The following is a 27,313-nucleotide window of genomic DNA, read 5'->3' on the forward strand; positions in this document are numbered from 1 at the left end:
GAACGGTCAGCGATGCTGACCGTTCATACATTCGGCCTGCTATCATTTTGATAGCAGCGCCGATATGGACAGGGGCGCATAGCGCCCCTGTCCAATACCGCACGCTAGCTCCATCATACATGGGGGAGAAGCGGTATCAGTGCACATAACGTGCGCTGATACCCTTCTCCCCCATAACGACGGATAATACATCTGCCCCACTATGAGATATTACATCATTCAATACAAGGTGTATCTCAGATAGAAGCTAAGAGGTGTGCAAAGGTAGAAGCTGGTGAGAAAATGTCCCATTCTACAGATAAAGGGGGTGTTTTTTTAAAGAATTTAAAGGAGAAAATAAAATGGAATAATAAGACTTAAGACAATGAGCGATAGTGTTATGAAGAGAAATAAGGCAATAGCAGATTATCTAAATAATTATTTTTACTCTGTATTCACTCCAGAAGGAAAGCCAAAGTGGCCACAATTAAGTTGCAAGGACAATCATGAAAATAAGGTAGAAGAAAGTATATTTACAGAGGAGGTCCTAACAGAACTATCAAAACTGAGAGTAGAAAAAGCAAAGAGCTTAAAGATCTAGCACCATTAACAGAAATATTCAACCAGTCACTAGCTATAGTTGCAATTCCAGAGAACTGGAAAAAAAAGCTAAATGTGATACCACTCCACAAAAGTGATAGCAAGGAAGAAGCAAGTAACTATAGACTATTAAGCTTTACATCAGTAGTAGGAAAAATAATGGAAACACTAGTAAAATAAATAGTTGTGACATATCTTAAATCCAACAATTTACAGGGTCCAAAACAACATGGATTTACTCTATGGAGATCATGCCAAACAAATCTTATTGACTTTTTTGACTCTTTGGCTAAAATAATAGTTTAAGGGGGAACCATAAATGTAGTATATCTAGACTTTAGAAAGACATTTATATAGTCAGCAGGATACTGAGACTGGTCAAAAGAATGCACCGCAACTCAGACACCGCTCACAATGCAGACACTGGAATCCATATTGTTGGCATTCCAAACTGAAATAGGCTGTGGCTGGTTAGAGTTAGGCCATGGGGTGGTGGTTAGGCTGTGGGGATTATTAGGGTTAGGCACTAAACAATGTAGGGTTAGGCACTAAGGGGGGGTTAGGGTTATACGACAGGTACGGGATAGGGAGGTAGTGGAAGAGGGTTCGAAAAATGTACCTAACCTATTCAAAGGAGCTCTCAATCCAAGTGAAACAGGTCATCCTTAGGCTTACAAAAAGGGATAGAGGGAACCTTAGGAGTAGCCAAATACACAGTTTGGTACAGTCTAAAAAACAGTACCGGAAACAAGTACCGGGACTTTCTTTCTTTCTTTCCTTCTGGACCTACCCGACACATTCTCTCTACACCAGGGGTGTCAAACTCAAATTCATCGGGGGCCGCATCAGCAGTTTGGTCACCCTCAAAGGGCCGGTTGTATCTGTAGGTCCCCCTGTATAATTATAATGCCATGACACCACAGGCTGCTCCCCCTGTATAATATAAAATGAATGCCATGATCGTCATGACGTCCCCACCCAGTGTCTGTCACTGCCGGGCATCAGAGGGAACAAGCGGCCGGGCCCTCCTCCACGTAGCCGTGGAGTCCGGTGGCCATGTTTCTGTAGCCGCATACATATGTGCCTACAGGAACATGGCCGCCGACAGTGGAGGAACAGGTAAGGCGGACGTGGACGCGGCCTGCAGCACTCCTGTTTTAGACACACTGCCCCTGCGTGCTATCTCCTCACGTGGGCCACATGACGAGGTAGGGCGGGCCGGATTTGGCCCCCGGGCCTTGTGTTTGACACCCGTGTTCTACACTCTTCCTCAGCCGATGTAGTGTAGGACAGTTGTATAAAAAAGCATTTCACTACATATTGTACTATGTAAAATGTTTGTATGTGACAAATAAAATTTTTATTTTATTTGATTTGAAAAAAAGAACACAGTTTTGAGCTTAGCAACACAAAAGGGCCTGACAATCAACAAAAGACATGCATGTCTTCCATGACTTTCTAGTGTTTATTGATGACGTGACAGAAGCCGCCAGATGAAAAAGTGTACAGTATATTGATATATTCATATTTAAGCAAAATTTAGCAAAGTTGATTGGACGCGCTTCACAATACAGATGGACAATTACAAAAAAAGTACTGCAAAACCCAGGGCTTTTTTTAGGCAAAGAAGTGAATTATTCTACAATGAGCGAGTCAATCACCTAATATTACCTGCTGAAGAAAATACTAAAGGCAGAAAGACTCATAAACAAACAACTGAAGGCATCTGAAGTAATGGGGGTTATTCTTATCCATTTGGTCCTGGAAAACTAGCTTAGATCATTTCAAATAAGATATTGAAGATATGTAATGTTAAAAAAAAAGGGTACTCTTTACCTAGAACGGCGCCCACGATTTTGATCGTGGGCATCGTTAGTAAAAAATCGCGGGCATCGCATGCACTAAAAAATCGGGTGCGATGCGACCGTCGCGATGCCCGCGATTTCCCATAGGGAACAATGTTAAATGTCCCAATTGACCCGATTTTCCTGTTTAATGTCTCAATTGACCCGATTTTTCCATAGGAAACAATGTTAAATGTCCACAAAGGCCAAATAGGCACCCTGAAGTGTGAAATGGCCCCCACAATTGTTAACGCCACCCCACGATCAACGTGAACCCGAAGCGTGGCGAGCGGCGGCGGTACGTGTCCTACGACCTTTTTTCATACCCCACTATCCACGAAGCATGGCGAGCGCAGCGAGCCCCGCGAGGGGACGCGGACAGCTGTGAAGCCCGCGAGGGGACGCAGATACCTGTGAAGGTATCCGCGTCCCCTCGCGGGGCTCGCCACGCTTCGGGCTCGGTGGCTCGCTGCGCACACTTTCTATTCTTAACTCCACGCCGACGTGGATAGTGGGGGTATGAAAAGGTCGTAGGACGTGTACCGCCGCCCCTCGCGGGCTCGCTGCGCTCGCCACGCTTCGGGTTCACGTTGATCGTGGGGTGGCGTTAACAATTGTGGGGGCCATTTCACACTTCAGTGTGCCTATTTGACCTCTGTGGCCCATTTAACATTGTTTCCTATGGAAAAATCGGGTCAATTGAGGCATTGAACAGGAAAATTGGGTCAATTGAGACATTTAACATTGTTCCCTATGGGAAATCGCGGGCATCGCGTCGGTCGCATCGCACCCGATTTTTTCGTGCATGCAATGCCCGCGATGGGCGCCCTTCTAGGTAAAGAGTACCAAAAAAAGACAGCTGTAATTTTTGTAAATAGGAAACTACAACCAGAAGAAAATAAATTTAGTCTGAGTAATAGGAAAAGAGGCATTCAGAGAATTCCTGCAATAAAAAATAGGAATTTAATACCTACCGGTAATTCCTTTTCACGTAGTCCTTATGGGATACTGGGAATGGTCTTAAGACATTGGGTATTAGAGGGTATCCGCAGGAGACAGGCACATCTATAACTTTGAAGCTGGGTGTGCTGGCTCCTCCCCTCTGATTCCCCACCCAGGAACCAGTTAATGGAAAAACTGTGCCCGAAGGAGAATGTACATATGAGAGGAATAACTTATATGTCACCTATGTAAACATAAGTGTGAATAGTGTGGTGAGATTTATGCCAGCACACCCGCATTCATTCAAAATAAAAACAACTATAATACCACCAACTGGATGGATTTTCTTTAACAAAGGTCACTGAACTAGACCTTAGAACCAGAAGACAATAAGTTAACTTCTGAACTTTATAAGCAGAATAAAGCTGCAGCCAGACCCCCGCACAGGGCGGGCGCCCAGTATCCCATAAGGACTACGTGAAAAGGAATTACCGGTAGGTATTAAATTCCTATTTTCACTAACGTCCTTGATGGGATACTGGGAATGGTCTTAAGACATTGGGGATGTCCCAAAGCTTCCAGAATGGGAGGGTACGTGCGGAGACTGCTGCAGTACTGCCTGCCCAAACTGGGTATCCTCTTTGGCCAAGGCATCAAACTTGTAAAATTTTACAAAGGTGTGTTGCCCCGACCATGTAGCAGCTCTACAGAGCTGCAGAGCTGACACACCCCGAGCAGCCGCCCAGGATGCGCCCACCGATCTGGCGGAATGAGCCTTTAAAACCGGAGGTGTCGGCATGCCTGCCGTCACATAGGCTTGTTGGATTGTAGTCCTAATCCATCTAGCAATGGATTGCTTAGATGCAGGGTGTCCTTTCTTTTGTGCGTCATACAGAATGAATAGACAATCTGTCTTCCTGATCCTTGACGTCCTCTGGACATACACACGCAAGACACGCACCACATCCAGGGATACCGGAATATCCGGTGAACTAGACGCAGACGGGACTACAATTGGCTGATTTAGGTGAAAGGAAGAAATCACCTTAGGGAGAAACCGCGGGTTTGTTCTCAACTCCGCTCTGTCTGAGTGAAAAATTAGATAGGGGCTCTTACAGGAAAGGGCTCCCAATTCAGACACTCTCCTAGCCGAGGCTAGGGCCAAAAGGACCACCGCCTTCCAGGTGATATACCGCAATTCTATCGACTCCAAAGGTTCAAACCAGGAGGATTGAAGGAAGGTTAGGACGACGTCCAAACTCCAAGGAGGTGTAGGAGGTACAAAGGGAGGCTGGATGTGAAGCACTCCCTGAAGGAATGTTTGTACTTCCGGGATGACAGCCAATTTTCTTTGGAAGAAAATGGACAGGGCCGAAATCTGGACTTTTAGTGAGCCCAGACGGAGACCCAAATCCAATCCCGCTTGTAAGAAGCACAATAACCTGTTCAGGTTAAACTTTGCTGGGGGGACCTTCTGCTCCTCACACCAACCCACGTATTTTCTCCAGATTTTGTAGTAGTGGGTGTTTGTTACCGGCTTTCTGGCCTGAATCATCGTGGTGATAACTGATGAATGCAGACCCTTCTGAGCTAAGATTTTCCGCTCAGCCTCCACGCCGACAAACGTAGCCGCCCTAAATCTTGGAAGACGCAAGGGCCCTGTGTGAGTAGATCTCTCCTTAGAGGCAGGGGCCAAGGATCCTCGATCAGCAGGCTCTGTAGATCCGAGAACCAAGCCCTTCTTGGCCAGTCCGGAGCCACCAGAATGGCTTCCACTCCCTGACTTCGAACCCTTTTTAGAACTCTTGTCAGTAGTGGTATGGGTGGAAACAGATACACCAAGGGAAACACCCATGGAATTGTCAGGGCGTCTATCGCCGCTGCGCAGGGATCCCTGGTCCTTGTGCAGTATGGGGACCTTGTGGTTTAACCGGGATGCCATCAGATCTATCGATGGCTGGCCCCAACGGTCCACAATTGCTGCAAACACCTGTGAATTCAGGCTCCATTCCCCGGGGTGGAGGGCGTGACGGCTCAGAAAGTCCGCCTCCCAATTGTCCACACCCGGGATAAAGATGGCCGACAGAGCCACCACGTACATTTCCGCCCAGGCCAGGATCTTGGAAGCTTCCTTCATGCAAGTCCTGCTTTTCGTGCCTCCCTGGCGATTTATGTAGGCCACAGTAGTGGCGTTGTCGGACTGTATCTGGAGCGCCCGACCTTGGAGAAGATCCTGGGCCTGCAATACTGCATTGTATACAGCTCTCAGCTCCAGGATATTGATGTGGAGTCTCGCTTCCCACCGAGTCCACTGACCTTGAAAGGTTCTGTCCATGGTCACAGCACCCCATCCCAGCAGACTCGCATCTGTCGTGAGTCGCACCCAATCCTGGATGCCAAATCTCCGACCTGCCAGCAGGTTCGACTCCTGAGTCCACCATAGAAGGGACTGGCGTGACTGATGCGACAGAGAAATCCTCTTGTACATCAGGAGATGGGAGCCCGACCATTTTGACAACAGATCCAGTTGGAACACCCTGGTGTGAAAGCGTCCGAACTGAATGGCCTCGAAGGTGGCCACCATTCTGCCCAATAACTGGATGCATTGGTGAGCCGTCACCTGAGGTTTTGCCAAAATCCCCATCACCAGGGATTGTATGGCTTCCATCTTCTCCCGGGGGAGGAAAATCCTTTTCACCTCTGTGTCCAGGAACATTCCCAGAAAGAGGATACGCCGCGACGGCGTCAGAGAGGACTTGGGGATATTCAGGATCCACCCATGCTCGGATAAAACCTGTCTGGTTTTTGCTATATCCTATAGCAGGACCTGTTCCGACCTTGCTTTGATCAGCAAGTCGTCCAGGTAGGGGATAATGTTGACCCCCGACCTCCTGAGCAGTACCATCATCTCTGCCATCACCTTCGTGAACACACGCGGCGCTGATGACAGGCCGAATGGCAGCGCTCTGAATTGAAAGTGCAGATCTTTCAGCGCAAACCTCAGGAAAGCCTGATGTGGACCCCAAATTGGTATGTGGAGGTAGGCGTCCTTCACATCCAGCGATGCTAAGAACTCTCCCTCCTCCAGGCTTGCTATTACTGCCCGGAGGGACTCCATCTTGAACTTGTAAACCCTTAAAAAAGGGTTTAGAGACTTTAAATTTAAAATGGGGCGTACCGAGCCGTCCGGCTTCGGCACGAGGAACAGATTGGAGTATTAACCCCTTCCTTGTTCCTCCAATGGGACAGGTGTGATAACCTGTGACGTCAGTAGGCGTTGTATTGCCTGCTGCAGGTTCACTCGATCTGCCTGTAGGGCCGGCAGACCTGATTAGAAGAACCTGTGAGGGGGAGGTTTTTCGAATTCCAACCTGTAGCCGTTGGTAATAAGATCTCTCACCCAGGAATCCAGGTGAGAGACTGATCATACTTGGCTGAAAGCTGACAGGCGAGCCCCCACCTCGCAAGTGACTCCAGGGTCGGAACCCGAGTCATGCTGCCGGCTTAGAAGCGGAGGCATTAGCGGCACGATCCTGAGATCCTGTGCTGGCGGGCTTCCTGAACCTGCCACGGCCCCCTCTGGCGGCCGAGCTGGAGCCTCTCGCCCTCTGCCTGGGCCTGGAAGGCCGAAAGGACTGAGAAGCCTGAAAGGACTGGGACGCATGGACCTGAAAGGAACGTTTAGCGTGAGTGGAAGCCGTCGGCAGAAAAGTCGACTTGCCGGCTGTAGCCTTGGATATAAGGTCGTCAAGTTCGCTACCAAATAACTTTTCTCCCTTAAAAGGCAAACTTTCCACACTACGTTTGGACTCTGGATCAGCTACCCACTGTCTTAACCAGAGGGCCCTGCGGCCTGAAACCGCCATTGCGGAAGAGCGAGCATTTATAGCTCCAAGCTCCTTTTGAGTGTCACACAGGATCTTTGCAGTATCCTGGATATGGCGAAGTCTTTCTCCGACCTGCGCCATTGACATATCGGCCAGCATGCCTTCCTGGATTTGAGAAGCCCATGTATAAATGGACTTTGCCATCCAACAACTGGCGAGGACAGGTCTGTGAGACGCCCCACTCGCTGTGTACATGGACTTAAGGGTAGTATCCAGTTTTTTGTCTGTACTATCCTTTAGTGTTGCTGCCCCTGGAACGGGGAGAACCACCTTCTTGGACAGTCTGGACACTGATGCATCCACAACCGGAGGCTCTTCCCACACCGCTCTAGTGGCGGGATCAAAGGGAAAGTTGGACTTAAACCTTTTAGACAGTTGGAAACGTTTTTCAGGTTGTTTCCAAGCCTCCTTAAATGTCTCATCAAGGTCAACTTGTTCAGGATAAACAATTTGCTGTTTCCTTTGAGACCCAAAAAACGGGTCACCTTCCTGCATGTCTGCTAAGGGAAGGTCTAATACTTCTCTTATTGCTGTAATAAGAGGTTCTGGGCCTCTAAGAGATGACTGTGAATCAGGGATCAGAGCCCCGTCGTCCACATTATCATCTGTGTCGTCACCCGCCTGCAGATCATCATCTGAATCAGGCAACATGGCGGACGCAGCCCGCTTCCGTGACTGGCCCGTGGTGGTATTGATATTATCCACCCGTGCGGCTAGAACTGTTAAGTCCTGCTGCACCTGTTTGGTCTGCATTGTATTTGCAGCCAATTGCGTTGACACTGCCTGCAGCATGGTTTTAATGCCTGCCGCCCACTCAGGCTCCTGTGAGTCTGATTGAGGAGTACCACTGATCTGGGGTGAAACCCCTGCCCCACTCGTTTGAGTGGACATGCATTCCTCACAAGTAATCTGTGAGGTGGACTTAGGCACAAACTTGCTGCTGCAAATGAGACAGGTTAACTTCCTCACCATGTTGAAGGAATAAGTAACCTTTCTTCCACAAACACACCACAATCACAATGAAATAAATATATATATATATTCAATGTGCAGTGTATAGCAGCTATATATGTGTGAGCTCTATCACTGGAAGTGTGTAGCTTAACAAGCACGTGGGGGAGCGCTCAGATTATACTGAGGAGACCAGCACACCCTGTACAACCTTAACTCCTATTTAGGAGTTGGTAACACGCATAAACACAGAACAGTGTGATCAATTAAGCGATCTTAGCGCTAAATACACTTGCTGTTTTCTGCAGATTTCCTCTGTCCAACACCTCACCGCTGAGGAGTGTATCTGGAGACAGTAATGGCGCCCAGGGAGAAGCAGGAAGTAGTGTATGCGCGCTCAGAGCTCTGGCCTCGCTCCGCTGAAGCCCCGCCCCCCTGTGATGGCGCAGGGGCTTCACTGATCTTTATACTGGTGCTGGCTGTCAGTTTTAATGGCGCCCTTACACTGAACAGCGTTTTATAGTGGGATCTGCCCTGGTAGCCCAGGGACTGTCACCCGCAGCCAGTTTGTGACAGGGGGTCTGCGCAGCCCCTGTGCAGGGTACCGCGTCTGCCGCCGCCGCCATCTTGCCGCACAATGAGCCGGGGTACCCCACTGTGGGGACCCCGGTTTCTACTCACCACAGACGTCTTCGGACTGTGTCAGGAGTGTGCGGCATGCTGGGGGTGAGTATCACTGCAGCGCAATGCCCGTGAGTACAAACACCCTCTCAGGACAGTGGTCCTGCAGCAGGGACAGCTCGGTACCTTAAGAGGCCTGCAGCTGAACCCTTCTCAACTGACTCCCTCGAAGCAGGGATACTGTGAAGTCCAACACAGTAATCCCAAAATAATAAAAGAAAATAAACTGAAGACAAACTCTCCGGAGCTCCAGCAGTGTGCATCCTCTCCTGAGGGCACATTTTTCTAAACTGGTTCCTGGGTGGGGAATCAGAGGGGAGGAGCCAGCACACCCAGCTTCAAAGTTATAGATGTGCCTGTCTCCTGCGGATACCCTCTAATACCCAATGTCTTAAGACCATTCCCAGTATCCCATCAAGGACGTTAGTGAAATAGGGGTTACCGGGTATTGTGATAAGTCAGATTAAAATGCCACACAAATTCTTACCAGGTAAGGGATACTGTGCAACAACGTAGCTGCGTAGGGTGATGTCAGCTGAGCCGCCAGACTCTAGAGGTATTGGATGTGTGTGAAAGTGTTTCAACATATCAAAGATGGTCTGAAACCAGAGATGCTGTACATGACATTGACCGGTCTCATTTAGAGACAAACGTAGGTGCTGTAAATAAAAAGAGAAATAAAATCTATTAGCAATAAACCTAAAGTACTCTAAATTAAAATAAATGCATTACAGCTTCATTTATAGAAAGGGATAAAATAGGCTGCTTACACTGTTGCACAATGTTCCTCTGATTAATCTATCTTCTTGGAAACCTAGATGCACTTCTAGTAACCATAAGCATCTCCCAAGCAGGAAGAGTAGACTGGCATCTTGAAATGTGCTGGACAAGCCATCTAATACCCCTTTTACACCCAAATCCTGTATCAGACCTGGTATTTGGAATACTGTTCCACGCCAGGTCGGATCCGGGATGTGCACCGTTTACACTGCAGTGCCGACCCGCAGTGTAAACAGGGAAGGCGCTTGTAGATGACATCATCTGCAAGCGCGGGATCGCTGATCATCCCGCCAGGAATACCAATCATCACGCTGGGGGCAAGCCCAGCACCAAGGTAAGCTGCTGGGCTGCCCCCAGACCCCGTCCGTGAATTGAATGGATGCCGCTCACAGGCATCCATTCATCTCCTCTCTGCCTCTGCTGCTGTACCCTGGAGACAGCAGCAGTGGCTGGGAGGCCCAACCTCCATGTTGACCTCTACCCAGGTCCTGTCCTTGTTATACCCTGGTCAGGACCTGGGTAGAAGTCCTGTGTAAAGGGACACGGGTTAACCCCTTTTACACTGCCGCTGACCTGGGTCCATGAGGGAAAAACCCGGGTTTTTGCGTCGGTGTAAAAGAAGTAGCTATTCAATACTGTGCATCAAGTGGGCTTTGTAAAGGAGAAAATTACGGGGAATCCACCATTAAGGTTATTAATACTTATCTGGGGTTTATTACTTTTTAACTTCCAAGACCTTCTAAATTAATTAAAAGGTAACTTACTCATGCTTATGTAAGAAATCTTGCTGTGAACCCACAAAAGGGAAAAATGATCCGGCCTCTTTGATCCAACTTAGTAATGCTCATTAGAATTCAGAGTTAATCAACAGAACAATAACAGATGATTACAGTCTGCTATGAAACCCTTAAATAGCTGGTGTTAGAAAACCAAATGAAAACATTTAAAAATAAACCTGACGGCATGGCATGTTCTGATTTAGAATTGCATCAATTTGTCTATATGGCATATATTTCCTTCTAGAAAAGCTTTCTTTTTTTTTTGGAACACTTTTTATTAAACCATAACCTCATATACAGGTTGAGTATCCCTTATCCAAAATGCTCGGGACCAGGAGAATTTTGGATAACGGATTATTCCGTATTTCAGAAAATTTTAATATTTCAATGATGTATTTTGAAGTATCTTGCATTTATGGTGTATAAACACATCAACCACATGAAATGCACACAAATATATTTTATTTGTTCAAAAATCAAGGTTTCAAAACATGAAACAAAATTTGTGTACTATATCAGGCACTGAATTTCAATGGCAAGCAATAATTTTCTTGCACATATATATATAGTGCCAGTTACAGATGCCCTTAGTAGTGCCAGTTACAGATGTCCTCAGTAGTGCTAGTAAGTTTTTAGCAAAAAAAAAGTTCACGGTACTTGTGTATTATCACAGCGCCCCCGATTTCCATCACTAAGCATTGTACAACCACCAAATCGCGTTGCATCGCATGCCATATGATCGCATGCGATGCGATGAGACGCGATTATACCTGATTTTTAATTGTACAGGCACCCACATGCCTGATTCCTATGTTAAATGCCCCCCCCAGACCCGATTTTAGATTGTATACCCACCCTGATGGGTAATGACTATGTTGAAATGCCCCCCCCCCCCATTGTTAACACCACCCCACTATCAACGCCAACCCGAAGCGTGGAGAGCGCAGCGTGCCTGCGAGGGGCGGCGGTACGCGTCCTCCGACCTTTTCATACCCCCACTATCCACGTCGGCGTGGAGTTGATTTTACATAGTGTAGCCATGCTTCGGGCTCGGTGCGCTCGCCACACTATATAAAATCAACTCCACGCCGACGTGGATAGTGGGGGTATGAAAAGGTCGGAGGACACGTACCGCCGCCCCTCGTGGGCTTGCTGCGCTCGCCACGCTTCGGGTTGGCGTTGAAAGTGGGGTGGCGTTAACATTTAACATTGTCATTACCCATCAGGGTGGGGATACAATTATTGGGTGGGCATTTAATATTGAAATCGCGTCGCATCGCATGCCATTATAATGGCATGCGATGCGACACGATATTAAAATTGTACACTCATCCCGGGAAAAGCCTCAAATCGGGGCCATCGCATACCTTAATTAGTGGTATGCGACGCGACGGGCGCCGTGATAATACACAAGTACCGTTTCCACTTTCTGGAATGCATGGTTTTCGGAATAATTTGGATAACGGATATTCAGATAAGGGATAGTCATCCTGTACTATATATATATCAAGGGGGAATGTAATAAGGTTTGAGAATCAGAAAGTGAGAGATTTTATGAGAGTTATCCTGCTAATGAAGGCATCAGAGACCATACAATTAGTTTCATTATCACGTTACTGTTAAAAGGGCGATTTCAGGGAATTATCTAAGCGATCTCACTAGGTTGTGTAGAAAATGCCCCTACATTGCTGCATGGGAACAACCCCCACGAACCCTGAAGAGATAAGTGTATATAACATCTCTGATTATCAAATCTCACCTATTGAACAACAAGTACTTGCTAAGGGTTTAACTTTTGTTCAGACCCATAAACAGCGGGCGTTTGACTGCGAAATTGAACTTCACAAGTTTCACAGACAGTTGAAACTGAAGGATTATTTCTCCAAAAATTCCAAGGTTCAAGAAAAAAAGTGTGTTTGATCCTCCCAGCTCCAATGCATCCATTGCCACATTTGTCCGCCTGATTAGACGGGATCTTATCCCTTTTATGAAGAAACAAAAATTCTCTTACTCCAACACTACTGTTGAAGAGAGACAGGCAGTTAAAATGTTAAAGACTAATAAAAACATCATTATACGCGCGGCGGACAAAGGTGGTGGTGTCGTTGTAATGAATCTGACCGACTACGTTGCAGAAATACAACGTCAGTTAGCAGATTCTACCTGCTACAAATCATTAAAATTTGATCCTACGTCCAATTATTCCAAAGAATTTGATAATATTCTATCCATGGGTGTTAACAACAACTGGATAGACGAGAACACTTGTGAATTTTTATCTCAGAATGCTCCGGTCACCCCTCTACTCTACATATTACCAAAAATACACAAGAGTCTCCAGAAGCCACCGGGGAGACCTATCATCTCCTCTAGGAACTCTCTTTGCCAAAATCTCTTGCAATATATTGACTTTTTTTTGCAGGCATGTGTAGCTGAAATTGATACTATCTTAAAGGACACGACGGACTTCTTGCTCCGCCTTGATAAAATTAAAACCATACCAGCCAACTGTATGCTAGTCACGTGTGACATTACTAGCTTATACACAAACATTTGTCACCAAGAGGGGTTAGATGCCATCAAAAAAGTTATCACATTGAATCTTGCATATAGTGGTCCTCCTGTCGATTATTTTCTGTTATTGATTGATTTTGTTTTGCATAAAAATTATTTTTTGTTTAATAATTCATTTTATTTGCAGCTTCAAGGCACGGCCATGGGCTCAAACATGGCCCCTGCCTATGCCAACTTATTTATGCATGTTTATGAAGAATCCAATATCCTACATAACAGATTATTTTCGCCATATATTACATCTTATGTTAGATTTATAGATGATATTTTCTTTTTATGGACAGGAGGCCCTATTTTGCTTGATTCATTTATGCAGCATATCAATGGATTACCAGGTACCATCAGGTTTACCCATGCCAGCAGTCAGACCAACATTTGTTTTTTGGACGTGGATGTGAGCATTGTAAATGGTCAGCTCCACACGTCCATTTATAAAAAGCCAACAGACATTAATTCTGTCCTACGAGCTGAGAGCTTTCACCCTAATTCACTTAAGCGTGGACTTCCGTACTCTCAATTATTGAGAGTTGTACGTATTACTTCGGATAGGTCTAAATTGATGCCTGCCTTACAAAAAATAGGCACAGAATTTTTACAAAGAGGATATGATGCTAAAGAGGTTGAGGAATCCATCCAAAAATGTTATAAGTTGGACAGAGACACCGTGCTGAAACAGCCTAAACGCGACACCTCTATCCAAAGGATGATTTTTCCAACTACTTACTCCATTGCATCTTCTAAATTGAGAGACGCTGTTTTTACACACTGGCACATATTGGCATCAGACCCAGTAATGGGTCAATTTTGTGGTGAGAAACCCATGTTCGCGTACAAACGCAGCAGTAATTTGAAAGACCAGATTACCTTTTCGGATGTAAGCCCTGCACCTAAAACGTCCTGGTTACAATGTCGCGACGGAGCCTTTAAATGTGGATCCTGTGTGAATTGCCCTTTCTTCATGACAGGAAACATCTTTGTCCATCCATCCACAGGACAAAAGATCAAGTTGCATCAACATATGACGTGTGACAGTAAATATATAGTATACACTATTGTGTGTCCCTGTCATTTCCTATATATAGGAAAAACAATTCGTATGTTGAAGGAGCGCATTAATATGCACAGATCATCCATCAAGAAGGCTATGACAGTCCGTGACCTTACAAAGCCTCCAGTGGCGAGACATTTTTATGAAGCAGGACATACAATTAAAGATTTCAAATTCATGCCATTATTCCAAGTAAAGGCGCCCAAAAGAGGCGGGGACAGACACCTCAGTCTATTACGGAAGGAGACGGAATTTATTTACAACCTTAATTCATTGACACCATTTGGTTTAAATGAAGAGATCAACTTCAATGTTTTTCTCTAGTCTGACTGTTGACATGGTTAGATCATGACATGATGGGGGAAATTTACCAATATGAAAAACCTAGTTTTTCGTATTGGTTGTTTCCCTACGACTGCATACGACTGTTTAAGTCGTATGCAAAGTCGTGTTCCGGAGGATCAGTTACAAAGCAGTCATATACGACTGCTTTGTAACCCACCGATGTCGTAGAAATTCGTATTAGCGGCCGTATATACGGCCGCTAATACGAATTATTTCTAGCAGTCTGCACGGATCAGTCAGATCCGTGCAGGCTGCAATGTGTAAAAAAAAATAGAAAAATTAAATAAATAAAAAAAAAAACGGCGTGGGGTCCACCCCACAGCCGAAACCAGCACCAGGCTGACAGAGCCTGGAGCCGGTAATTAAAAATCAGGGAACCCGACAAATAGGGTTTCCCTGATTTTTAACAACCAGCCCCAGGCTCCTGCTCTGGGGCTGGTTCCCAAAATACGGGGGACAAAATGACTAGGGGTCCCCCGTATTTTAAGAACCAGCCCCAGGCAAAACCAGCCAGCAGGGTAATGCCACAGCCGGGGGGAGACTTTTTATACAAGTCCCCCCGGCCAAAGCATTAACCCTACCGACCAGTCAGCCTGGCCAGGGGCCCTGGGGGAGTGGGGACCCCCCCAATAAAGGGGTCCCCCCCCTCCAGGACTTACCTGACCAGGCTGAAGCCTGGTGCTGTCCTCGATGCCCCTGGGCGGTGGGCATCGAGCTGATGGTTTGGTGTAAAAAATAGAATAAAAACCATTGTCTTTTACTGGTGAACTATGAGTCCCAGCAAGCCTCCCCCGCAAGCTGGGACTTGGAGAACCACAAGTCCCAGCCTGCGGGGCATTAAAGGGCCCGCTGGGTCTTGTAGTGCCACAGTAAAAGAAAGAGTTAAATAAACACACTGACACACGTGAAAAATAAAAGTTTAATACATACATAACACATACATACTGATACTTACCTTTCTTGATCCCGTAGGTAGCCCTGGTCCTGATGTCCTGTGTCGTCCATGTCGGCTGTCTGCGTCGTCCTCCAGGTCCATGTCGACGGTCCGTGTCGTCCTCCAGGTCCATGGCGGTGTCCGGGTCCGAAGAAATCCATGTTGGAGCTGTGGAAGGAAATCCTACTCACCTGTTCCTGCGCTGAAGAAGTCTTCTCTTGATCCGACGTAGTCCAGGTAATCTTCCTGCTGTCGCCGGTCCCCGCTGTCTGCGCTGTCTCTGCATCGCGCTGAGGAGAGATGCTGAGAAGTTTCATATTCGCCGCCTCTCCTCAGACTGAATTCTATTGGCCGCCTAGCGGGCCAATCAGGAGCCGACTTTCTCGGCTCCTGATTGGCCTGCTAGGCGGCCAATAGAATTCAGTCTGAGGAGAGGCGGCGAATATGAAACTTCAGCATCTCTCCTCAGCGCGATGCACGGACAGCGCAGACAGCGGGGACCGGCGACAGCAGGAAGATTACCTGGACTACGTCGGATCAAGAGAAGACTTCTTCAGCGCAGGAACAGGTGAGTAGGATTTCCTTCCACAGCTCCAACATGGATTTCTTTGGACCCGGACACCGCCATGGACCTGGAGGACGACACGGACCGTCGACATGGACCTGGAGGACGACGCAGACAGCCGACATGGACGACACAGGACATCAGGACCAGGGCTACCTACGGGATCAAGAAAGGTAAGTATCAGTATGTATGTGTTATGTATGTATTAAACTTTTATTTTTCACGTGTGTCAGTGTGTTTATTTAACTCTTTCTTTTACTGTGGCACTACAAGACCCAGCGGGCCCTTTAATGCCCCGCAGGCTGGGACTTGTGGTTCTCCAAGTCCCAGCTTGCGGGGGAGGCTTGCTGGGACTCATAGTTCACCAGTAAAAGACAATGGTTTTTATTCTATTTTTTACACCAAACCATCAGCTCGATGCCCACCGCCCAGGGGCATCGAGGACAGCACCAGGCTTCAGCCTGGTCAGGTAAGTCCTGGAGGGGGGGGACCCCTTTATTGGGGGGGTCCCCACTCCCCCAGGGCCCCTGGCCAGGCTGACTGGTCGGTAGGGTTAATGCTTTGGCCGGGGGGACTTGTATAAAAAGTCTCCCCCCGGCTGTGGCATTACCCTGCTGGCTGGTTTTGCCTGGGGCTGGTTCTTAAAATACGGGGGACCCCTAGTCATTTTGTCCCCCGTATTTTGGGAACCAGCCCCAGAGCAGGAGCCTGGGGCTGGTTGTTAAAAATCGGGGAAACCCTATTTGTCGGGTTCCCTGATTTTTAATTACCGGCTCCAGGCTCTGTCAGCCTGGTGCTGGTTTCGGCTGTGGGGGGGACCCCACGCCGTTTTTTTTTTTATTTATTTAATTTTTCTATTTTTTTACACCAAAGCCTGCACGGATCTGACTGATCCGTGCAGGCAAAAACGCAAATACGACATGAAAATGGTGTTCTATTTTCCTGTCGTATTTGCGTGGGTGTTTTACACCACTAAGCAGCCGTATTATCCATACGGCTGCTTAGTAAATCAGAAACCACCATTCTTTTGAATGGTGATTTCTGTCGTATTCTATCGATGGTGTAGACATTCGTATTTGTAACTACAAATACGAATGTTCCATCTTTAGGACTACGAATTGTTGTATTTTTGGGATTGTAAATCCCGAAAATACAAATTCGTAAAAAAAAGGTGTATTTCTCCCTACGAATACACCTTTTTTCTACGAATCCATTTTGGTAAATGTCCCCCGATATGTTTCTGACTATGTATCTGATTGTTGCAATTGTAGTATAACTTTGAATCCTATTCTCTCTGATTGATGGGTTCCATTTAGCTACATGACTCATTTGGTGACTATCCCATCAATGATGTTCCCTTTTTATTACTATATATTTGCCTTCACTGTATTATATATATATATATATATATCAATTCTTTGATCCTGTGGTGATGGAGATATTATTACACTTTATTTGATATTTTTCTGTAGGGAGTAAGGGGAGGCCATTCAATTTTCATATGGTATGAGCACTCTACCCAGTCCATGCATTTATCACCAGTCTTATACGTGCTGCCGGTTAACATTATACTATATTGGTCACTGACGTAGCTAAAATGGCCGTGCGTGTCAGGGAACGGCTTAGTAGCCGTAAGCCGCGATACGGAGTGCATGTAATGGTGAGCACAGGGCCAGTTACGCTGTTGGCGGACGACGCGCTGTGACGTCACTTAGCTTGACGCTGGCAACATTCCCATTGCACAGCCGCTACTTTCATACTTCCTTGGGCGTGACCTAAGCCGGAACCGGTGATGCGGGTCACCTGCGTTCCACACGCTGCGAGGAATGGCATGCAGACTAGACGGGATAGCGCAGGACAGGTGAGTGTGATTCCTGTGATTTTGGCGGCACCTTCTTGCTCTATTTAAGGCATTGTTGGGCCAGTTAGCATTGTACCCTTGAGGAAGGTGGAGCACCCACCGAAACAGGCTGTCGGGTATCTGGGCTTTATGGCTGGTCGCAGGTCTCCTTGGTGGAGCCATACTAGATAAGTTATACCTGGACCCTTTTTGCATATTTTGTTTGCCAAATATGATGCCATGTGTCTATTTTTTTCACTTGCTGTGATGTTGAATATACTATTTTAAATATTTACTCAGCTGGTGTGCGGATTTCATTTATTTTACCTGATGGTAAAATTCTCCAATATACAATGTTTATGTGACCCTGCACCCTATTGGTCGGATTGGGACAGTGTGCATTTTTTTCCGGGAGATGATATATATATATATATCAAGGGGGAATGTAATAAGGTTTGAGAATCAGAAAGTGAGAGATTTTATGAGAGTTCTCCTGCTAATGAAGGCATCAGAGACCATACAATTAGTTTCATTATCTCGTTACTGTTAAAAGGGCGATTTCAGGGAATTATCTAAGCGATCTCACTAGGTTGTGTAGAAAATGCCCCTACATCGCTGCATGTGTAGGGGCCATAGCGATAGGGATGCGCACAACCCCAGACGTTGGTACCTATTTCAATTGTTTATCTTGGTTGTACTTGGGAATTTATTACTCTACCTATTCTATTTATTATTTATCTATATATATTTAACTTATAAAGTTCAGTGTAATAAAATAAGAATAATCACCATAAAATAAAATAATAATCACCATAAAAAAAACGAAATCATCTTTTCTTTGTGAATATTAGGGTAAGGTGCGCTCTAGATGCAGATTCTGGATGCTGGACATCATGGGTGCTTAGTTACCAATAACTAATGGCAATGTTGTATCAATTTATCGCTGCTGAACAATTCTGTAGTGTCCAATCCCAGCAGCTGTAGCTAGAGCACCACTTACTTATACTTTAGTGAGCGCAATTTTATAGGCTGTGGACTTACTAATGTTAGAAAGTGTTGCTGCTACCCAGAAATGTATAAAGACGTCCCCTGGACTCATCACAAGCTCACTCACAATTGCAAACACATTAGTGGACTATAGGCCAGCTCCTAAAGCTGTGTCCTAAACCAGTGGTTCCAACCCGGGGTACACTGCAGACCTGTTGGGGGTACTTGAAAATAATATTGGTATTGGCAAAAGAAGAGAAAGAAGTCTCCAGAGGGTGTAAGAAGCAGAGCCGGCCCTAACTATTTGGATGCCCTAGGCAAGATTTTTGTTGGTGCCCCTACCAGATGATCCCACCATTTTAATTGTGGCTGGCCCGATGCAATGCACCAGTTCTAGTTGCACCTCTGACTCAGTACCCCTCTCCCAGCACAGCACCAATCACCCAGCAAGCACAGATTGGTCACCACTGTGACTCCACATAATTCATCAGAAAAAGAGAAAGATAAGTGATGGAAGTAGTTAGGGGAGAAGTATTTATATGTGAGGTGCACACTGACAAAAATGGGCTTTTGTGCAAATGCAGAAGCAAGTGTGGGGGGCAGATATAATAAGAGCAGTACATGGAGATACATACAGATACAGGGACATATAAAGGGGGACAATAGCAGGGAGGCAAAGAGACAGATGGACAGAGAGAGAGCTCTAGATATAAAATGACAAATGCACAAAGAGGGGAAATCAATAGAAAAAAAGCACAGAGTAAAGGTGGTGACAATCTATTTATTTATTAACAGTTTCTTATATAGCGCACACATATTCCACAGCGCTTTACAGAGTATAGCTGAACATTCACATCAGTCCCTGCCCCAGTGGAACTTACAATCTATATTCCCTTCCACATGAACATGCACACAAAGGCATTCTAGGGTTAATTTTTGCTGGAAGCCAATTGACCTACAGTATATTTTTGTACTGTGGGAGGAAACCGGAGTACCCAGAGTAAACTCACTACCCATGGGGAGAATATACAAACTCCGCAGTTAGTGGTGGGTATCAAACCCATGACCTCAGTGTTGTGAGGCAGTAATGCTAACCATTACACCATCTGTGATGCCCTATGATGACAATGATACAGAGGAAGAGTAGAAGATACAGAGGAAGAGTAGAAGGCATATATAGAAGAAAATAGGGTGGAGCAGACATGGCAATGGCCGAAAGGCTTCTCCAGACAAGGCAAATCCTAAAGCTGGGACAGATAGTGATAGGCAGACAGGCTAGTGCAGTAGTATAGGCTATCACTATAGAGGATAGGATTGCTCAGAAGAAGGTAAGAGAGGCTGGCACCAACAGTAGATGGTAAGAAAGGCTGGTGGAGACATGATGGGTAGAAACACTGATACAGAAGAAGGCAAGGGAGGCTAGGGCAGACAGATAATGGCAGAAAGCTGTTGCAGACAGGATGGGGATAAAGGTTTGCTCATAGGAAGGGAACACAGGCTGGTGCAAACAGCAGATGTAGACAGAGAGGCTGGTACAGCAGAAGGGAAAAGTAACTGGCAAAGGCAGAGGGTGGGCAGAAATGGTGGTGCAGTGGATGGGAAAGGGGGTGGTGCAGACAGAAGTTGGGCAGAAAGGCTGGCATACACAGAGTATGGGTAGAAATCTTGGTGCAGTGGATAGGAAGAGAGGCAGCCAAAGAACTAGGGAAGTGATGTTGGTACAAAGAGGATGGACAGACCGGGTGGACATGTATGAAGATTGGCTGCCACTGGCATAGAGAGAGGAAAAAGAAGTAAGCTGGCAGGTGAAAAAAAGGCAGAGAGGCCGGGGGAGATGGTAGAGGATCAGGGACAATCCTTCCTACAGGGCTCACTAAGGGCACTGGGAGCTGCAGCTGTGCTGACCAAATGTGAGTATAAACTTTATCAGTGCAGATGGCAAGGCATACTTGCCTACTTTTGAAAACTAGTACCAGGGAGATTACAGTTGTAGCAGAATTTTGCACGGCGCCCTATTGAGAGGGTTTGTCATGCTCCACCCAAAGGGTGTCTCTAATTCCATATATGGAGATATTGTTAATAGAGATTGTCAGTGGTGGCTCCTACCTTATGGTAGGAGGGGGAAGCTGACGCTGGCTGCGATGCCGGCTTACCCTGCCACCGCTGCTCCTCCTGGTCCCCGCTGCATTGTTCCCAGTGCTTGTACAATGATGACAGGCACCGGGACTGGCGCATGCCCAGTACCAACCTCTGTACTGCGCATGTAGCCAGCTTCTATGGACTGCTTCAGCCCTAGAAGTAAAATCACAGTCCCGGAGCCTGTACAATATAGGGACCAGCACATGGACAGTACTGCCGTAGGTACTGCGCATGGGCAGACCCTGGATTTTATGGGCTGCCATGCAGCAGCCCATAGAGGTATCACAGAGGAAGGGAACACCACCCAATGGGACTGCCTTGGGTGACTGGCAGGTCGGACATCCAATAGGAAGTCAGTGCCAGTCACAGTGAAGCCAGTGGCTTTACTACATTGGTGGATTTTACCTGGGGGGACTGCAGCCCTGACATAAAAACCACCACTGATTGTCTCACAAAACATAAAAATAGGTGAAGTGCAGATATTTGCAGAAATACATGGTGCAAAACCAGTTTGAGTTTGAAGTGTAAATGTTTGCTACTTAAAAAAAAATGGAAATTTCTGACCAAATCTCTCACTTTCTGAATCTCTCATCCTATTACATTTCACCCATAATGTTAATACTATATGGATGACCGTGTGGTCAAGTAGGCGGGTGTGGTATGAGACACCGACAGTCGGGATTCCGACAGTCATTTCTCCGATGTCGGAATCCCGACTACATAGCGGGGGGAGCGCAATGAAGCCCCTTGCGGGCTTGCTGCGCTCGCCACGCTGCGGGCACGGTGGCGAGCTGCACTCGCCACCTATTTTATTCTCCCTCTATGGGGGTCGCGGACCCCCACGAGGGAGCAGTCGGGATTCCGACGTCAGAGTAATGACTGTCGGAATCCCGACGGTCGGGGAGCCGTCCGACACCCAGGTAGGCACCCAGGTATCATCATACGTTCATGATGATGGGCCTATTTTTTATGTGGGGGCCTGGAGCTGTTGCTACATCCGCCCCATTATTAATCTGGCTAATAGAAACAATGATTATTTATTTGAATGGCACGAGACAAGAATGAAAGCAAAGTTACAGAAAGTACCAGCAAGACCAGCTCTTATCCTATTGTTTATGTCTTAGGGAGACAAACTATGTGCTATAGCATGATGTATCTTATTTTAACAGGAAGCACTTTGTTATTTGTGTTATCTATTTTTAGGCCAATAAACAATATTAGAATCCAGTAAAACATTCAACCTTTTATTGTGATTAACGAGCAATCTCAAGGTCTTACCGACCTTCAACGATGAGACATAACTTCCCTACTCGGCACTCGACAAAACACTAAAGAACATCTGGATCTTCAGACAAACAGATAATCTGCCCAACAACTAGTGGAACGGAATTGGCTGCCATAAGCCTTTTTATCTTGCTAAGTACACTTTTAAAGGATTCTCTCCATTATGCTTAATGTTACTCTATCCCATGTCTTTAACCGAATAACCTGTTTTTACACTATTACCCTTATAATTGCACCTGAACACTAAACATTACAGGCAAAAGCTTTTCAGTTGTCCTAAGTCCTGGCCATATGCGATTGTGCTTCATGGAGTTTATAGATTCTTGCTTCTCTGCCATCTTTATAAGATTATAATGCGCTTTAATTTAATACTGCATTATAATCATGATTTGCAGGTGTTATGGATGCCAAAACCAGTGCCCCGCTAAAAGAGCCTGCTTCCTGTCCCCGCCGCTGTGCACGGGGAAGCCCAGCGCCGCCATAGATGACGATGCCCGGTGCCTCCCTGGCAGTGCAGAGACTTCGGCGGGGTCTGGCCTGGACCGCCCCCTTTAGTGACGGTGGCAGCCGGGCCTGCCTCTTTTCGTGATGTCAGGGCCCGGGCACGCCCCTTTCATGACTTCAGCTACCCGAGACCGCCCATAACGGTGACGTCGGCATGCCCAGTCCACCCACCTTATGCTACCCCTGTGCAGCAGTGCAATGCCCTGCACAGTTCGTAGGAGGAACACTATAATGTGCGCTAAATAAATAACCCTTAAATGAATACATGCGTCTGGTAATCGAACACTCGATCAGCAATGAACTGACTTAATCTCCCAAGCTGCTGGCAGCATGGGGCAATAACTAATTGGGAAGGAGACAGAGACCTCAAATTACATTGGAGAGTTGCCATGTATGCCTTATGTATACTCCTGAAGAACACAGTACAGTATGTGGCTGGGCACCACAATCAATGTCTAGATCAGACCTCACTTGTCCCTAAAAGGAATAGCTCACATGTCACCAGGATATAATCAGAAAAGGGGTATTTCAGACATACTACCCGGGATTTCACTTTCCCAGGATTTTAGTGACCCGGGTCGATTGCAGGTGCTTAGGATCTGGGAGTAAAATCCTGGGTAGACCCTTTCAGACATACGCTAGTCCCGGATTAATGCGCGTTCATGTAGAAAAAAAAAACAACAGGATTTTTGTGTATTGAGCCGTGTCTCTGAATGCCTTTCTGCTGTTTCATCCTGGATGTCATCTCGCCACCTCAAACTTAATATCTCAAAAACAGAATTAATTATATTTCCGCCAATAAATAGTAGTTACCAACCTGATATCTCTATCACTGTTGAGAAGATGACAATCACTCCTACCTCTCAAGCTCGCTGCCTAGGTGTTATCCTTGACTCAGAACTTTCCTTTGTACCCCACATTCAATCTGTCTCAAAATCATGCCTCATGCACCTAAAAAACATATTTAAAATTCGCCCTTACCTTACACAAGACACTGCAAAAACTCTAATCCATGCTCTCATCATCTCACGCATTGATTATTGCAATAGTCTCCTTATTGGCCTTCCCCAATACAGACTCTCACCACTACAGTCCATTATGAATGCAGCTGCAAGGCTAATCTTCCTAGCCAGACGTTCATCGTCTGCAAAGCTTCTCTGTCAGTCACTTCATTGGTTACCTGTATTCTACCGTATTCAATACAAAATTCTTTTACTTACACACAAAGCCATAAACCAAACTACACCAACATACATATCTTCTCTTATCTCAAAATATCATCCAACACGACCTCTACGCTCCTCCCAAGATCTGCGTCTCTCATCCACACTCATTACTCGCTCCCATTCCCGACTGCAGGACTTTCTTCGGGCTGCACCCACTCTGTGGAATGCCCTCCCAAGCACAATAAGACTCTCCTCCAGTCTCCAAACCTATAAGCGTTCCCTGAAGACTCATCTCTTCAGGCAAGCTTATCAAATTCCAGAACCAGTCATAGAACCTTGCGTTCTGGTGGAATCGATGCAATAAAGAATACAGTATCTATCCTTATGTATCAATGCCTATTTCCCTATAGATTGTAAGCTTGCGAGCAGGGCCCTCCTACATTTTGACTGTCTGTAAATACCCTGTTTTGTTGTATCACTGTCTGCCATTGTAAAGCGCAACGGAATATGCTGCGCTATATAAGAAACTGTTAATAAATAAATAAATAAATATATCTGAAAGGGGTATAAGTCATGTTCTTTGTACACATTAGAACTTAGATATGGTATCAAATCTTGAAGAAAGTGCAAAAATTTGTATCCTACACAACAGAAAACTACATCAACATATATTAATCAAATCAAATAAATATAATTAATCTAATGTGCCAGGGGATCCCAATCTATTTTGAATCACGGCACCCTAGAGTTCAAATGTTTTTTCACGGCACCCCTAGGCCAAAAAAAAAGTCGAAAAAAAAATACAATTAAGTGAATTGTGTTTATATGTGATCCTTAGGTTCAGTTATATTGTTAAGGGTTCTGTTTGGACACATATTTTATGATTGGCAGTCACCAGAACTGGGTTTGTCCATAAATAATTGACCATAAATAGTTTTAGTTGGTCTTGTACCACCAACCCGAGGCACCCATGCATGTGTCTTAAGGCACCTCAGGGAGCCACGGCACACAGTTTGGGAACCAATATAATGTGCTACAAACATTTACCTGAAGTTAATTGGCATGGTCTAAGAAATAAAGTGAATCTAAAAATGAGTAATTGATAAGGTCATGGAGGGGTGAAATCCTGCTGCCTTAAATAGGTCAGAATGGGTGACCACTTGTATTACATCCTTGTTTAAAAAGTGCAAATGCTAAAATTCACTTTGGCAACCAGGATTCTTATAGCCATGATTATAAGCAACAGACACTCATGGAAGTTATTTGTGATTCTGCCCATACTGTAGCTAAGAAGTGCAATCATCTCAACTTATGGAAAGTTCTGTTCCAGCTGTTATTTTATCAACCAACTTTGCTGCGCACATTTAGAAGATGTTAATGTAACAGGCTACTACCTTGAAATACCACAGGCAGCTTACTTGCCTTGGCCTTGCCTTGAAAGTTGAAAGTCAGCACGTATTCTCCAGGGCGGGTTTCACTCTGCCTGATGACGAAGAGTCCATGACTCCGAGTTCCACCAGCAAGTACCAGTTGAGCAGCCTTGATGCGTGATAGTGTCCCGTGGAACCAAGGGTAATCTAAGAGGTTGATCTCAGCATCTTTCTCACTCTCTTCCCCTAAGGTCACAAAATGTAAAAACACAGTTCATTATATTGTAGTGCTATTCAAATAAATACATAGAGACGTCATATTTCACTTTTCTGATTTCCTTCTTTCAAGTTAAATGCATCTAAACTCTGATGAAAGATTCAACTGTAGGGTTGATTTTCAGTTTATATTTATATTTGGACACTTTTTTGCCAGTTAAGATGGTTTCAGTGGAATCAGCCTTAGTGAAAGAGATGTAGTTAAAATCCCGATGGTCACAATGCCAGCTGACGAAATCCTAGGTGGCAGCCATAATACCGGTGACCGAAATCCAACATGGGACAGAATGCCAATGCTGGAAACAGCTGGCATCCAAATCATAGCTATGCAGGGTCTCGTAGAGTTGGGACAGGGGGGGTTGGTTTAGGCACTAGAGAGGGATTAGTTGGGGGGGGGGGGGTATTTTAGGTCGCAAGGCTAGAGTTAAAGTGAATATATTTTATAGTTATAGTGGGCCTCTATGTAATTACATCGATCTAGACACATACAGGTACCTGTAAGTGTAAATGAGTACAATAGTGCAGGACTAGGCCCATGTTATTCCACAACACAATTTTTCTTTGTGGCCTTACTTTTCTTTACAGGTTCACAAATTACTTTTGCCATTTCCTTAATAAAGAAAAGAAAAACCATGGCCAACTCTTAGGGTTCTTTAAACTTGTTCAGTGTACCTGGTCCACTGTTAGATGCCGGCGTTTCCAAGGTCTGCAGGAAGTTCTCCAGAGGGAGCTGAACAAGATGGTCTTCCCAGCTTCGTGTCTGAGGAGCAACAGCAGGTGGGGGAAGAGGAACAGCAGACACTGCGCTGGCATCCTGAGCACACATATCAATTGGTCGATAAGCTCCTGGACAACAGAAAACATTCTTTAGTGCATAATATACACACCTTTTAAAATTATGTACACTATGAGAATCTTCTATTATAAACAGTAATTGATTCAAAACTATATATTCAAGACAAAACACTTTTTAATTAGATTAATTAAAAGGAGTCATCTTGGACAAGTGAAAAATAGGCATACATTATTTATCTACATAATTATATATTTAGTGTAAACTCTGCATAAAACCACTTTCAAACAAATAAAGGGCTGAACACAAAAATTATTCTAATTTCCCGACAAGCCGGAGCTGGTAGACTGCCGACCACTGCTCTCCCTGTACGGTGATAACATGTCACAGAAGCAGGTTTTGGTGTGTTGCACTGCCTAGGACAGACGTTCAAGGAGATCAGTCATCCGGGTGGCAAAGAACGTTACCAAAGGCAGTGCACCAAACCCAAACCTGTTTCCGGGAGGTGATCTTATCAGCGTACAACTGGACTAAGTGGGCAATGAATTTCAGCTGTTGATGTGCCCTGTAGGTTCAGAAATCTGATCACACTATGCACCTTAATATGAGATCAAATTTCCCCTAGCCCTGCCATCTTACAGCTTGTGTTGGGACAGTATAGGGTTGATCCTATTAGCGCCAAAGGGTGCAAGTAGGGATGCCAATCCTGGGGCATTTTTTCATACCCGGAATTCAGGATTGAAAAATGCACACGTCCGGGATTGGCTTCCCTAATAAAAAAAAATCTGCACAGGCTGAACCGCATGTTTACTTACATGTGCGGTGCGACCAGGAGCTGGTAGGGTGGGCGGTGAAGGTAGGAGCCAGCCTGACTAACGAGTGGATGGGCAGTAAATCTGGGGGAGCCGACCGGGTGATGAAGCCAGGAGGTGGGCGGGGCGATGCAGCTGGTGGAAGGGCGGCCAGCTCGCCAGGACAAGGCGGGCTGTGCGGCTGTGTAGCCTGCACAGTGTGACTTAGTCACATTGCGCAGAGCCGCACTGCT

The 27,313-nt window shown here is 45.8% G+C and overlaps 1 protein-coding gene across 1 annotated transcript in view; it reads right to left on the reverse strand.

Annotated features, from left to right (window-relative positions):
* SH2B2 (SH2B adaptor protein 2) overlaps positions 1-27,313 on the reverse strand; it is a 111,320-nt gene that overhangs the window by 8,304 nt on the left and 75,703 nt on the right. The window contains exons 6-8 of the mRNA XM_083172196.1: positions 26,148-26,321; positions 25,252-25,445; positions 9,372-9,543 (exon numbers count right to left, since the gene is read on the reverse strand). Coding sequence (XP_083028322.1) covers positions 9,372-9,543; positions 25,252-25,445; positions 26,148-26,321 — 540 coding nt within the window. The remainder of the gene's footprint in view (positions 1-9,371; positions 9,544-25,251; positions 25,446-26,147; positions 26,322-27,313) is intronic.

This window comes from Crinia signifera, chromosome 2 (assembly GCF_055691185.1).
Source record: "Crinia signifera chromosome 2, ASM5569118v1, whole genome shotgun sequence".
Taxonomy (NCBI): domain Eukaryota; kingdom Metazoa; phylum Chordata; class Amphibia; order Anura; family Myobatrachidae; genus Crinia; species Crinia signifera.